The following is a 15,966-nucleotide window of genomic DNA, read 5'->3' on the forward strand; positions in this document are numbered from 1 at the left end:
TAATTTTCCCAAATTTTTCCCCAATTTGCATATTTTGTAGTTGTTCAATCATAAATTTCCAATTTTGGTTATCGAAGGCCTTTTGGGCGTCAAGAAAAACCAACACTGCCTGCTTCTCCGGGTGTGATTCATAGTATTCTAAAGCATTAAGTATTATTCTCATGTTGTTCTTTATTTGGCGTCCCGGCAGAAATCCATTTTGGTCTGGGTGTATATATGTATTTAATACTAATTTAATTCTTTCTGCCAAGATTGCTGCAAATATTTTGTAATCGGCATTCAATAATGAAATAGGTCTATAGTTTTGTATTAACTGGAGATCTGTGTCTTCTTTTGGAATAATTGTTATTATGGCTTCTGTCCATGAATTTGGTATCTTGGCTTTCTCCATAGCTTCATTATATAATCGCAACATATTCTCTCCCAATACTTCTTGCATTGTTTTATATATTTCTACCGGTAGCCCGTCAGGACCCGGTGTTTTATTGTTTTTTTGCTTTTTCAGTACTTCATCTAGTTCTAATTTGGTTATTGGCCTATTGAGAGTAATTCTTTGTTCTTCTGTGATTTTTGGCATTCCTGATTTCTCTATGTACTGTTTTATTTTATCTTCCTCTATTTTCCCCTGATTATATAGATTCGCATAAAATTTCTTAATAATATCTTTTTTGGCCTCTTTACTATGTTGAATTTCTCCTTTATCATCTTTCAATTGGTATATCATTCTTTTTTTCTGTTCTTTTTTCAGTTTATAGGCTAGCCATCTGCCCGTTTTATTTGCGTGCTCAAAATAGTTTTGTTTCGCCATTTTTATTTTTTGGGCTAGTTCTATTTGGTTTATCAAATTCAATTTATGCTTAATCATTTCCCATTCTTCTTTTATTATTTTGTTCTGGGGCTTTTCCTGGAGTTTTTGTTCTATTTGTTTTAGGTCTTTCTCTAATTTATCTAATTGTTTTTTCTTCTCTTTATTCTTTTTCCTCGTATATGCTATTACTAGGCCCCTTATATATGCTTTTAAAGTATCCCATGTGTTTTGTAAAGAGGTTTCCTCTATTTTATTTATCTGAAAGAATATTTTTACTTCCTTTTCTAACATCAAATTAAATTCTTTTTCTTTACATAATCTTTGGTTCATTGTCCATCTCTTACGTCTTCTTTCCCCTTTCCAGTTTATGAATAGTGGATTGTGGTCTGCCCATTGGTTTGTGCCTATCTCAATTTTTTCTACTTCTGTTTTGATACTTGGGGTCATCCATGCCATGTCCAATCTTGACCAGGAGTTATGCGGATGGGAGTAAAAGGTGTATTGGGCCTCTTCTTCATGTGTTTCCCTCCATACGTCTGCCAAGTTTAGTTCTTCAGCCATAGTAAAGAATTCTTTTGGAAGTATTTCTTTTTTCTTTTGTTTTTTTTTCCCAGTTTTATAGTCTTTCTTTGCATTTACTATTGCATTATAATCCCCTATTACACAAATATCATCATATTCTAATTCTGCTAATTTTATATGTAGGTCTTTAAAAAAAACCTGTAGTTTTTGGTTAGGTGCATAAATCCCTACAATTAACATTTTCCTTTTTCCTATTTCTAATTCAACCATCACCACTCTACCTTGCTCATCGGTATAAACTAGTTTAGATTGTATTTTTTCTTTTACGTAAATCACTACTCCTTTTTTCTTTTTTGGGGCCAGAGATAAATATAATTTTCCTAATTTGGGGTTTTCTAGGATTTTTTGATAATCTTTTTGAATGTGTACTTCTTGCAGACATATTACATCTGCTTCTAATTTTCGTAATTTTGTGAAAATTTGATTCCTTTTCTTTGGGGCATTTAAGCCATTAATGTTTACCGAAAAGAGTTTGATCTGTTCATCCATTGCCTATTATATCTGTTTTTTGGTGTTTCTTGTTTCCATCCGTTCTCTAGGTTTTGCACCTTCTCTCTGTTCTCTCTCTTTTTCTTGCCTCTGTCTTATTTCTTTTTCTTCCTTTGTTTCTGTTGGTTCTTCTTCTTGACTTTTACTATCTGTTTCCTCCTTACTTTCCTGTTCTACTTCTAGTCTAAAATGTGTGTTATGAAATTCTCTTGCCTTTTCTAGAGTATCTATTTTATATCTTTTGTCTTCCCACGTAATTAAGATCCCCTCTATTGGCAACCATCTATACATTATCTTGTATTTGATCAGTAGTTGTGTTAAAAACTGATATTGTTGTCGTAGATTTCTTACTCTTCGGGGTATCTGTTTTAAAATTATAATTTCTTTTCCATTATAGATCACCGTTTCTTCTCTAGATTTCTTATAGGCTTCATCTCGGATTGATTTTTTTAAAAATTTAACATGGACTTCTCTCGCCAATCTGTGTCTTCTTATATAATTTGTTTGTACACGATAAGTTTCTTCCAATTGTCCTTTTATTTCTTCTGGCTCTTTTTGTGTCATTCCTGCAATAATCTCCACCATCTTTCCTTCTAAGTCCTCATTTTTTTCTTCTGGGACATTTTGAAAACGCAAGAAGTATGAGGCCTTTTCCATTTCGAGCATGGCCAAGGAATCTGACATTTCTTTGTTTAGTTGTAGGGTTTTTTGTTCCATTGCTTCTACTTTTAATTCCACATGATCTATTTTTGTTTCCGTTTTCCTAATTCTCTGTTCATTTTCTGCTATAGAATTTTGAATGCCCCCAATTTTATCTTTCATGGTCTTAATATCTTCCTTAACTTCTCCTAATTCATTTCTGATCTCTGCATGGAACGTTCTCATTTCTTCCTGATTTTCAGCTATTTTTTCTTGTGTTTGAAGCAGTGTTTCCTGGATCTTTTGAAACATATCTTGTATTACATTAGGTGCCATTTCCAGTTTTTCTTTTTCTTTTTCTTTCCCCATCATGCTATCTATTGTTTTTTGTTGTGAGGGGGAAGGGGTCATTACTAACGTACTAGTTGTAGGTTTTTTCCCTGTCTTTGTTATGGTGGATGTTGTAGACATTTTTAATATTCATGTAAAGCTTTCCAACCTTAACATCAATTATTAAGTTATTCCTTAATATCTCTTTTCCCCTCCAAATACTACTTATACACCACACAACTTATATATAGTTATATTATATTATATTGCCAGTTATCCCAATTAAGCAATTAATTCTTGTTCACAGTATAAATCTATTTACTTATCAATCAGGATTTTAATTTAGTTTTCTTAATTTTCTAATTAGCAATCTTTTCAGTTACCCCCTTTTTCAATCAGTCTATCTCAGAGATATATAAAAATCAGTCTTTCGCTTTAACAATAATTCCTTGTCTAACTACAATTCCACAATACAATTTATAGCTATAAAAATATTGTCAACTTATATATTTCTTTCAAATATTAAACTTTTTAACTAATTAAACATTTCAAAATTAATAATTCACTTAATTTTTATTTTCTTTAGTCCTTATTGTCTTCTTGCTTTACCTCTCTCAGTCTGTTCTTTCACAATCATGAAAAACGCAATCTGTGTCGTCTCAGTCTTTTTTTTAATTTCTTCTCCCAGTCATCGGATCTCTGCATTCAATTTTCAAATCTTTTTTTTTTTAAACTTGAGTTCTTATTATCCAAAGTTATTTGTAAATCCAGAGTTCGAAATCCCGACAGATCTTCTGTATCCGTGAAATTCACCACTTAGTCCGGTATTTCAGTCTCTGTATTCGGTTTCCAATGTTTGGGGTTTGAATCAGTTATAATTCCCAAGATCAAACAGCTTGTCTCTATATCCACAAAGTCCACAGGCTGCTCCCTTTGATCAGCTGTAAAGGTCCGCAGTCAGACCGCTTCGAGCGCTATTTCTCCTTTTCTTATATTTGCTTAGTCATTCTATGGGATTCTCTCTTCCGCGCTATAATTATTCCCCCTTTTTTCCTTCTCCTCTTGTATCGCCGCTGTTGTAACTCACTTGTCTTTCTCTGATTCGCTCGCGCGTCCCATTTGCCGTCTCTGTTGTAGGTGATCTATCTGACAGTCACTTGGATTTGCTTCCACTTTTTGCTTCGATCTAGGCGGGCGCCATCCCTCCTGTCCGCCGATAAGGCCGACTTCTTCTCCACCAATTTAAGAGGTTGATCGCTCGACCTCCCTGATGACAGCGCAACACCAGGGGGCTTCGCGAATTCCTCTTTCGTTTCCCGATCCCTCCAAGTTCGGGAATGCCCCTAAAGAGCAATTAATGAGGAAATTTGGGTTTCAGAGACGGAGCCTCCGTTTCCTCACCCATTCGTGATGACGTCACCGCCGGAAGTCAAAACATTTCTTATATATTCCTCATTTCTAAGACCCATTACATAAAATCCATGACAAATGACAAAGATTTGGAATGATGTCTATTTGGAAATAATTGTTTAGAATTTAGGGCGACATAGTAGAATGATAAATGTTTAGAATAAGATTTTTTTTCTTTTCTTTTTTTAAGATATAAATGGATAAAATTTGGAACAAAATTGGTTGAGGGAATGCGAGTAATTGTATTTACTCTATACCGGATCAAATCCTTGCTCTAAAGAGATGTATTTTATGTTTTATGTTTAAAAACTTTTCAAAAAAATAATAATAAGACGGTCTTATTTTCAGGGAAACACTGTATATATATATATATAAAAATGATGCAATAAATAAATAAAATACATAAAAACCACCACAATATATACAAAACCCACCATAAAGGTTATTAAGGGCCACAACTGACCGAGTTCACACAACACAGGCTACTGGTTACAAACTGAAGTAGATGAGTTCACACAAATGCCCAACTCTCATCCAAGGAAACTGTATTCTAGTTTAGCATTGTACAAAGTATTATATGATACCATGCAGGTCTTTTAATATATTGATCCATACACACATATAGGAGACACTATTAACTCAATGTACAGTATTACATACAGACCAGTGGTAAAATCCACATTTTTTACTACCGTTTCTGTGGGCGTGGCTTGGTGGGCGGGGGGGTTGCTTGGTGGGCATGGCTTGGTGGGCGTGGCAGGGGATGGATACTGCAAAATCTCCATTCCCACCCCACTCTGGTGGCCAGCCAGAGGTGGTATTTGCCGGTTCTCCAAACTACTCAAAATTTCTGCTACCGGTTCTCTGAACTGCTCAAAATTTCCACTACCGGTTCTCCAGAACTTGTCAGAACCTGCTGGATTTCACCTCTGGTAGAGACTACAGGATCATCTTAGTATGGTTTAATACCACACTCTTCTAGACATTAAAAGGTGGGCCTTGCAAAACTTTGGAGGGGTTGTAGCATTAGTGCTACAATAATAAGCTTGTGGGAAGCCAGTCTTGAATGGAATTTTGCAAACTAACCCTTCCCATCTACTTTTTTAAAAAAAATGGAAATGTTTTATATTGGTTTGTTTGAATTCAGGGCTTGTCCAATATTCAGGAGCCAAAAGATGTTTAGATGCTTGCTAGAGCAGGGGTCTCCAACCTTGGCAACTTTAAGCCTGGCGGACTTCAACTCCCAGGATTCTGGGAGTTGAAGTCCGCCAGGCTTAAAGTTGTTAAGGTTGGAGATCCCTGAGCTAGAGGCATCTATTGGAAACACTGCATGAGATGCTGACCTTTTAAGAACTGGAACCCTCCTAGCATCCCATTGAGGCAAATCAATGCACAAGGTCTTCCTTGCGCAGATCTACAGAAAAAGATGCAGAGATGCAGAGATGATTGCTCAGATCTGATGTTCAGCAATTTTTCATTTAAATGTGATTGCATTAGGTTTAACAGTAGTTAATGAGTGTTAACATGGTTCACCCATAAAGATACAATCCGATGAATCCCTAGTGCCTGGGAGGTCAAACTCTATAGATCTAATCATATGAGATATCGACCAACTTCATAGGGACATCCTGGAGCATAACTTAAGAGATGCTTTCTGAAGACTACAGTCTTGTTCTGGGACAATTTCAGGAGATCTGAACGAAAGTCTTGCCCCCATTCAGAAGAGGTCATAGCTCAGGGGTGTCAAACACAAGGCCTGCGGGCCACATCCACCCCGTGATGTGGTTGAATCTGGCCTGTGGGACTGTCCTGGAAAATGTAAGGGGCTGGTCTGCATCGCTTCAGCCCGGTCTACCCAATGCGAAGAGGAAACATTGGGCCAGCGTGGCTTCGGCCTGGTTTACCCAATGCGAAGAGGAAACATTGGGCCAGTGTGGCTTCGGCCTGGTTTACCCAATGCGAAGAGGAAACATTGGGCCAGCGTGGCTTTGGCCCGGTCTACCCAATGCGAAGAGGAAACATCAGGCCAGTGTGGTTTTCGCCCGGTTTACCCAATGCGAAGAGGAAACATTGGGCCAGCGTGGCTTCGGCCTGGTTTACCCAATGCGAAGAGGAAACATTGGGCCAGCGTCGCTTCGGCCCAGTCTACCCAATGCGAAGAGGAAAAATGTCAGCAGTTTGTGGAGTGGTGTCAAGCTGGCCATGCCCATCCAGTTGGCCATGCCCATCTAGTCGGCCATGCCCAGTGAGTGATGTCAAGGTGGCTGTGCCCACTCAGTTGGTCACACCCACTGTCGGCCATGCCTGCCCTGTCCCCCAAGATCAACCGCAGCCCTGATGCGGCCCTCAATGAAATTTGAGTTTGACCCCCCTGTCATAGCTCATAACTTTATTAATGTATAATATGCATAGAACATCTCTACCTAAAAAGACACTATGTATATTTTCAAATCAGTGACTGTGTCAGCACTTCAAACTACATTCGTTCCAGTGCTGACATAAGGAGGAGAAGAGGGGGCAGCTGGCAAGAGGACGCTTGACTTTTCACCTACTTATTTTCCCTGAAGATAATATCCCCTGGGAGATGGGTTGGGAGGGGGGACATTCCTGGGAGCTGAAGTAGTAGATATGGGGAGAGTGATTTGGAAGGTGGCCAATGAGACGCAGAGAATTGGGGAAAGGAAAGGGAAGGTTTGGGTCAGGAAGTCAGTGTTGGCTTCGACATAATTGGGGACAGATTGTCGTGCTTAATAAATGAAAGATTTCATCAAAGACTATTTGTTTGGAAATGCAATTTTAATTGAGACGACATCGAAACTTGACAGACAGGCTTCTAGGTTAGCCTGAGGTGTGAATCTAGCTCTTGTGAGTCAAAAAACTTAGTTTATGGCATAACACAATGACTTGGTTTACAAAATATTGATTACGTGCCATCAGGTTGTTGTCAGCTCTTAGTAGCCACATACCTGTAGATAGATCTATCCTTAATCACATACACACCAAAAAACATGGCCCACAAACTAGAGAGACACATTTTAATCCAGCATGGTTTTATAAAATTTGAATGGTTAGTTTATATTTCAGTATACAGGTAGTCCTTGACTTACAACAATTTGTTTAGTGACCATTCAAAATTACAATGGCACTGAAAAAAAGTGACTTGTGACTGTTTTTCACACTTATGACCATTGCAGCATCCCCATGGTCACATGATCAAAATTCAGACACTTGGCAACTGACTCGGATTTATGACAGTTGAGGTGTCCTGGTGTCATGTGATCGCCTTTTGCAACTTTCTGACAAGCAAAATCAATGGGGAAGCCAGATTCACTTAACAACTGTGGCAAGAGAGGCCATACAATGGGGCAAAATGCACTTAACAAATGTCTCTTAGCAACAGAAACTTTGACGTCATAAGTAGAAGACTACCTGTGTGGTGCAAATCCAAAAAACTGAGTTGATCAAATTATGGATAAGTTAAACATAACCAGTTGTGTAACTTGGTTGAGAGTGTCTACTAGCCTTTTTAATTTTAGTCAATTTCCTGTCTGATGGTGAATACAGAACTTTTCACCTACAGAGATTTGCTTTAGAAATCTCTTCCTTCAGCTTTATTTTATTTTAAAGATGCATTTCAGCAAACATTTGATAAGCCCAATGAGATCCATTTTCTCTCTGACTGTACAAGTTTACCATGTTTTACAATTCTGTAATGTTTAACCTCTTGTTGAGTCATCCTCAATTTCATTTTTTTACTTTGGGAAGGTGGAGAGACGATTTTCATCTTTGTCTCATGCTCTCCCTCCCTCTATACATATAGATACACAATGAACGTTCAAAATTGTTGAGATGCTTGAGAGAGATTTTGGCCCCAAATAAAGGCCACTGTGAGATGGCCCAATGCCTCTTTCCTCAGTTTACATCTCTGGGGCCTTTTCCTGACAAAAATCACTTTAGTTAGAATCCCAAAATGGAAGCTGATTTCTGATTTAAGCAAATTTCATTTGGGGCTTCCATCCTGGGTATAAAACGGGTGTTAAACTCCATTTCATTGAGGGCCGTATCAGGGCTCTGGTTGACGTCGGGGGGGTGGGGGAGGTGGTCAACTGGGTGGGCGTGGCCAGCTTGATGCCACTCACTGGGCATGGCCGACTGGGTGGGCATGGCCAGCTTGATGCCACTCCCCAAACTGCTGGCATGTTTCCTCTTTGCATTGGGTAGATTGGGCTGAACCAACGCAGTCCGGCCCCTTACATTTTCCAGGATGGCTCTGTGGGCCGGATCCGACCACATCACGGGGTGGATCCGGCCCACGGGCCTTGTGTTTGACACCCCTGGTTTAAAAGGAACAAGCACTGTTGAAATCAATACAAACAAGGTAGGAAATATGCCTACAAAGTTAGCTACTTCGCTCTGAACAGATGTTGACCCCTTGTTGAGAAACCGAGTTGAACCTAAGGAACAATACTTCAGAACACACTTCTATGACATCATTCCTACACAGTAAATTCCTTCAGGAAAATCCTCAACTACGGTCTCCTGGCTTGATTACACAAAGAGTAACAATAGATTAGATTAGATTAGACTAGACTAGACTAGAATTGTTTATTGGCCAAGTGTGATTGGACACACAGGAATGTGTCTTTGGTGCATACGCTCTCAGTGTACATAAAAGATACATTCATCAAGAATCATAAGGTACAACACTTAATGATAGTCATAGGGTACAAATAAGCAATCAAATCATACTAGGAAACAATATTAATTATCGACTATTACCTACTGAGCTCTGGACGGCTCCTGATCTCTGCTCCTTCCGTCGGGACTTGAAGACTTGGCTTTTCAAACAAATAGGCTGAGACTGATTCCGGGCTTTATTATTTAGTACTAATTAATTATTTGGATTAAATTATGATTTTATTGTACTTGTTTCTTAACTTGTGTTCGCTGCCCTGAGTCCTTCGGGAGAATGGCGGCATATAAATACATGTAATAAATCAATAAATAAATAAATAAATAAACTGATAAAGTGGGAGCGGAAAGGGGAATTCCTTCAGTCTTTCCATACCCACTTCTTTCTTGATAAACCTCTCATGAATGGCGACATCCAACTTGCTAGAAATTTGACACAAATGTTTGAAGGCACAAGATTTGGTTACCGTGGACTGGATTCACATGTGTTTGCCAAACCATGATATGAATAAACTAAACTTGGCTGGATTGGCACGATTTGTTAAGTGATAATTCACGTTTACATCCTTAATGGCTAGATTCAAATACGTTAAACCACAGCATGGGGTTTTTTTTTTGGTTTGGATTTAATATGGGATGTCTACCGTCCTAGCCATTGTGGCTTATAAATCATGCTTTATGAGTTAGCATTAGGTAGGATTAAAATAAGGAAGGATGTAGGAAGACAGGTAGTCCTTGGTTTACAACCATTAGTGATAGTTTGAGGTTACAGTGGCACTAAAAAAACCTGACTTATGACCAATCCTCACACTTATGACCATTGCAGCATCCCCGAGGTCATGTGATTGCAAAGTTGTGTGTTTGGCAACTGGTGTGTATTTACAATAGTTGCAGTATCCTGGAGTCCAGTGATTGTCATATGTGCCTTTCCCAGCTGGCTTCTGACAAGCAAAGTTAGTAGGCAAAGGCGGATTTGATTAATTTAACAATTTTTATTAGTTTATGTTAAAACATACAAAAAATACAAAAGCAAATAGTAGGAAAAATAGGGAGGAGAAAAGTTTTTTATTTATTTATTTATTTTTATATGCCGCCCTTCTCCGGAGACTCAGGGCGGCTTACAATGTGTTAAGCAATAGCCTTCATACTTTTGTATATTTTATACAAAGTCAGCTTATTGCCCCCACAAACCGGGTCCTCATTTTATCCACCTTAGAAAGGATGGAAGGCTGAGTTGACCTTGAGCCTGGTGAGAATTGAACTCGCAGTAATTACAGGCAGCTGAATGTTAAATGCTGCCTTAGTAGGAGACATTAGCCTCCTACGCCACTCAGGCTCCTGAGTGTGGAAAAGAAGGGGGGAAAGAAAGAAAGAAAAGGCATTGACTTCCGACTCCCTTTGGTGCAGTAGAATAAGGCATTAACATCAAACCTCAACTTTTTACTTTAGTTTTTACTTTTATACAATAGTTTAAAGTAGCCATTTCTATAACAACAAATCTATCTAATTGGTAAAACCCAAAATCAAAGTTTCCTTTTTTTCCCATCCACCTCAATCACAAAGTCTAGTTTCCAAGTAGGATTCGCTTTAATAACCATGCCACTAAAGTTTATAAAATCACGCATGGTTGGGTGATGACTCACTTAAGAACCACATCACTTAGCGACTGAGTTTCTGGTCCCAATTGTGGTTGTAAATCAAGGACTACTTATAGTCTCTAGGCAGAGAGGGCATATTGCAACCAAATGAACCAAGACAAATTCCTTGTGTGTCCAATCACACTTGGCCAATAAAGAATTCTATTCTATTCTAAACCCAAGGAAACATTTTTCCAGTGTTAAAGGGATCAAATCAAAGCAGTACCTGTGACCCTGTAAGAGAATTCCCTGTATTTAGTCAGATCCTCTCCATTAACTAGCACCAGATCCGGACATTTTTCTTTCGCTTCTTTCACCCCCATGAGTTTTTTCACACCAAGATTCCTGGCTTCATAATTGCAGGTGACCACCAGGTATTTCTGCTGCACACCTGGGAACAAACACAGCAGTTAAGAATAATAGGTGGCTTCGTGCCAAATACCTTTCAACAGTTTTTACAATGGAGCTCTTATTTCCAAAGCTTTGCAATGCAACTTTGTGTAAATTTACTCTCGGCTACAATTCTATCTTTTCAATGGAGCGGATTTCTGGATACATGCAGGGCTGCCTAGCCAACTTCATCTCTCTCATATTAGATCCTGTCACATATACCATTGAGAGTCCAATTTTCCAATATTCCAATTCCAGTTCCAATATCTCAGAGGCTGCCACAAAGAAAAGGGAGTCAAGCTATTCTCCAAAGCACCTGACGGCAAGACAAGAAGCAATGGGAGGAAACTAATCAAGGAGAGAAACAACTTAGAACTAAGGAGAAATTTCCTGACAGTGAGAACAATTAATCAGTGGAACAATTTGTCTCCAGAAGTTGTGAATGCTCCAACACTGGAAGTTTTTAAGAAGATGTTGGATAACCATTTGTCTGAAGTGGTGTAGGGTTTCCTGCCTAGGCAGGGGGTTGGACTAGAAGACCTCCAAGGTCCCTTCCAACTCTGTTATTCTGTTTTCTGTTTCCCATTTCTGTGTCAAAGGATGAACGAATACATAAACAAAGACTTTGCCCTGGCCAAATGCTGATTAGTACAGTTAAGAAGTTCTAGGACAGGGGTGTCAAACTCGATTTCATTGAGGGCCGCATCAGGGTTGTTTGACCTTGGGGGTGGGCGTGGCCAGGGTGGGCATGGCCAGCTCAACATCCCTCATGTTGGGGGCACCTGTGGTGGCCTGGCAAGGCTGGGGGGCGGGATCCTCGTGCAGCCCTCTGCCAGCAAAAATGTAACCCGGAAGGGAGCTCCTTTTTCACTGGCAAAGACACTGTGGGCTGGTCCTTCCCTATTTCCAGGGTTAGGGTTAGGGTTAAGGTTAGGGCCAGATCTAAGCACCTGCAGGCTGGAACTGGCCTGCACACCTTGAGTTTGACACCCGTGTTCTAGGAGATCACTGTTTATGCAGCGAGAATAACTGCAGGTATTTAGGGTATAAAAAATTTCTAAACAACTATTGTACCTTGCAGGCAGCGCGTACATTTAGCCTTCTAACTAAGCACTTCTAAATAAAAGAAACCTCATGTTACACTACTTAGCTTGTGTAAACGGACTGCTGCTAATAGGTCTATTGGAGTGTATCTATTTGCCTTTGAGTCAGTCTTCATTCCCAACAAGCTCGTTAAATTTTCTTGCAACGTTTTCACAAGTGGTTTGTCATAATCTTACTAGAGCTGAGGTGTGATTTCCTGAGCTAAAGTAGAGTTGCCCTCCTACTCTAATGCCTTAACTGCTATACCAACCTTTTAAAAAATTCCCTTTTTATGACCCTGAAATTGATTTGGGGTAGAGTCCAGGGGACTGGATGGAGCTGAGTATTTACTGGCCGGATGCCCTTCCTGATGTCTACATGGGAGTTCGCAGCAGATATTTTCTCTTTGCACCCTGGGAGGGAAACATCTGCCACTATCTAGGATTGAGCTCTCAACCTTCCGAGTGGGAGGTGGGTGTTTTCACCATTAGGCCACCATGCCACTCAACCTGGCTCTCAAATCGTGGGGATAGAAAACATTTGTATCATTTCAAGCCTGAAACAGACTATTTTCCCTGTTCAGAAGCAGTCCCACACTGAAGTGGGCAATCCGGCTCTGATAGCTGTCCATAATATGACTGAAATTGAAAACACACAGAGTTTCATTTTGATTGAATTTCAGAACTGAACCCCTTTTCTGAATCAGACTGAAAATGGCCTCCCCCCCTCTTCGAATTGGTTTGAAGCATCTGGTTGGGTTGATTTTCGCCCTCCCCGGCCCCCAGAAGCACTTTGCAGGCCAAAAACAGGCCCGTTTTGGCCTCCTGAACCCTTCAGGCGTCCCGGTTTTGTCCTCCTCGGCCCCCAGAAGCACTTTGCAGGCCAAAAATGGGTCTGTTTTTGGCCTCCCAAATAGTCCGTTTTTGCAGAGTGCTTCTGGGGGCCGGAGAGAGCAAAAACAGGACGTGTAGAGGATTTGGGAGGCCAAAAATGGCCCCATATTTGGACTATTAGACGCACAGACATTTCTACCCACTGTTTTTTTGGGGGGGGGGAGTGCGTCTTATAGGCCAAAAAATACGGTATATATTGCTTGTTTCCTTAGAAGGAGTTCAGGCATAGAGACCCTTTAACATATCCTATGGGATAGCAGTCCCCACCAAAATTCTCAAATTACCTAAAGGTTTGCTTCTTAATTCAGGATCGCAGATCATTTCTACCTGGGCATAAAAACAGTCCAAGTCCAGATGCACAATGATTCGTTTCCAAGCATTTCCTTTTGGCACAGCTTGGCCACGATAACCTGCAAACAAATTTGACATTTAGAAAAAAAAAATCTGTTTCATATTACTTCTGTGGTCTCCAGCCTCCTTAATGCATCACTCAGCATAGCCACCATCACTTCTGTTTTGGGCCTTTCAAACCAGGATGCTGAATTTTGGACTGCTTTAATCACCTGTCGTTTTCTAACAGTAATGCATTATTGGTTAAATAAAATCCAAACATTGCTTTAACGTCTATTGATAAAGAGTTTTCCATTTAAAACATCACTCCACAGTTCATACAGCATTTTCTTTCTATCTGCATCAACCATCCTAAGGGTCTTCCTATCTCATATGCAAGCTTGCAAATAGAGTTGGCTGGTCCGTGGCCCAGTTGTAAAATATTGTTCAATGCGAACTGATCCCAGCAACTGGGTTTCTGGACCAAACCAGTCTGGTTCAACAAGCTCTGTGAATAAAAACAGATGCAAAGACTTTTTGCATCTGGAGGGAAATATTACTCCTTTCCATGGAGGTGCAGGCTGCAGCCTGTAGAATAATTTCAATCTCTGAATTTCCATAGCACAAGGAATTACAACGAAGGCAACCACATTTTGGCCAAGGTTACTGTGCAAACATAGCCACAGCCACTAGTGTCTGCTTCGAAGTGTTGAATGGACACCGAAAACTGATTAAATGTCAATCACACATTAGTAAAAACAACACTTAGGATCTCTCCTGCTCTTTCCCAGAAGGAGAGGGCAAAATTCCAGGAAGTAAAGGTTCCAGGAAGTAAATTCCAGTAAAGTTAGTCTCCCTATCCAGGCCAAAACTAAACCCTTTTTTGCAAAGCATCCTGGTTTGTTTCCCATTTGGGCAAGCAGGGAACTCTTATCAATGTCCTTTTCCTAACTCTGACTTTGAAGATGCCTCCTGAAACCCCCCCCTTTTTTTTACAAAAGGAAAATCTTCCATCAGCTCCAATGCACTACTGATATCAACTACAAAATTGGGAGGCACAAAGACAAGATTATCTTCATATATTTATTCTGACTTTCCACTTCACACTGAACCCATAAACTACTTGGGCTGGATTCACATAACAATACTAGGTGAAAAGCTGGCTAGATTAGGGGCCCAGTACGTCATGTGAATGTGGCCTTTAAGAATGAGCACTATATATAATATACTGTATATATAGTGATATATATGTACTTATTCTGATCGTACCCCTAACCCCAAAAGTTGGCTTGAAACTCAACATTAAGAAAACTAAGATCGTGGCATCTGGCCCTCTCAATTCCTGGAAAATAGATGGGGGAAGAAATGGAGATAGTGACAGATTTTATTTTCCTGGGTTCCAAGATCACCGCAGTCAAGAAATTAAAAGACGCTTGTTCCTGGGAAGGAAAGCTATGGCAAATCTAGACAGCATACTAAAAAGCAGACAAACAAAAGTGTGTATAGTCAAGGCTATGATTTTCCCAGTTGCAATGTCTGGCTGTGAAAGTTGGACCATAAGAAAGGCTGAGTGCCAAAGAATTGAGGCCTTTGAACTATGGTGCTGGAGAAGACTCCTGCGAGTCCCTTGGACTGCAAGGCGATCAAACAAGTCAGTCCTAGAGGAGGTCAACCCTGACTGCTCTTTAGAAGGTTAGGTCCTGAAAATGAAACTCAAATCCTTTGGCCACCTAATGAGAAGGAAGGACTCACTGGAGAAGAGCCTAATGCTGGGAAAGATTGAGGGCAGAAGAAGAAAAGGATGACAGAGAATGAGGTGGCTGGATGGAGTCACTGAAGCAGTCGGTGTGAGCTTAAATGTTCTCCAGGGGATGGTAGAGGACAGGAAGACCTGGAGGAAAGTTGTCCATGAGGTTGCGATGGGTCGGACAAAACTGACTAGGTGGCTCAGTGGCTAAGACACTGAGCTTGTCAATCAGAAAGATCAGCAGTCCGGTGGTTCGAATCCTTAGTACAGGTCTCCTACGTGAGCAGGGGGTTGGACTAGATGACCTCTAAGGTCCCTTCCAACTCTGTTACTGTTACTAACTTCGCAACTAACAACAACCCCCACCCCCATTTTAGCTCCCGTGCTTTCTCGCGGAGTATACGCCCTGCCCCACTCCCAGTCCGCAGGACCGAGGTTGCCTAGATCCCTCGGAAGGGCGGTGGATGGAAGATTTCCTAGGACTTTACACGAGACTCCTTCTACGGCCCCAGGAGGATCTCTCTGGAGTCCGCTGCTGGGTCCCGGCAAGAGCCACTCGGCCTCAGTCTCCTCCCCTTCGCCTTCCGAGTCCTCCATTTCGCGCGGCGTTTGCGCAGCGGCGGCTCAGGGCAGGGCAAGGCAAGGCAAGGCCAGCCAAAGCGCTCCGCCTCCCGTCCGGAGCCCCGTCCGGAGCCCCAACTCAGGATGCCCAGCCTGGAAGGAGGAGTTTTAAGAGCAAGCCGTCCAATCATCTTTCTGTTCTCTCTCTCCGCGCGCGCACCAATGAGAATGCGGGGGCCGGTCACGTCTTGCTCGGCCGGCCAGCCAGCCTTGTTTTAGACCCAGAGGTCTTCAAACTTGGCCGCTTTAAAGACTTGTGGACTTCAACTCCCAGAATTCTCCAGCCAGCATCGTTTGAAGACCTCTGGTCAACTA

The 15,966-nt window shown here is 40.9% G+C and overlaps 1 protein-coding gene across 2 annotated transcripts in view; it reads right to left on the reverse strand.

Moving 5' to 3' along the window:
- POLI (DNA polymerase iota) overlaps positions 1-15,657 on the reverse strand; it is a 30,105-nt gene extending 14,448 nt beyond the window's left edge. For both annotated transcript variants that reach the window (XM_070935986.1, XM_070935985.1), the window contains exons 1-3: positions 15,519-15,657; positions 13,238-13,363; positions 10,814-10,978 (exon numbers count right to left, since the gene is read on the reverse strand). In XM_070935986.1, coding sequence (XP_070792087.1) covers positions 10,814-10,978; positions 13,238-13,363; positions 15,519-15,627 — 400 coding nt within the window. In that variant the 5' untranslated portion in view covers positions 15,628-15,657. The remainder of the gene's footprint in view (positions 1-10,813; positions 10,979-13,237; positions 13,364-15,518) is intronic.
- Positions 15,658-15,966: the final 309 nt, after the last annotated feature.

The sequence above is a fragment of the Pituophis catenifer genome, unplaced genomic scaffold (assembly GCF_029215685.1).
Source record: "Pituophis catenifer annectens isolate HBS135680 unplaced genomic scaffold, rPitCat1.0.hap2 SCAF_2, whole genome shotgun sequence".
Classification (NCBI taxonomy): Eukaryota; Metazoa; Chordata; class Lepidosauria; order Squamata; family Colubridae; genus Pituophis; species Pituophis catenifer.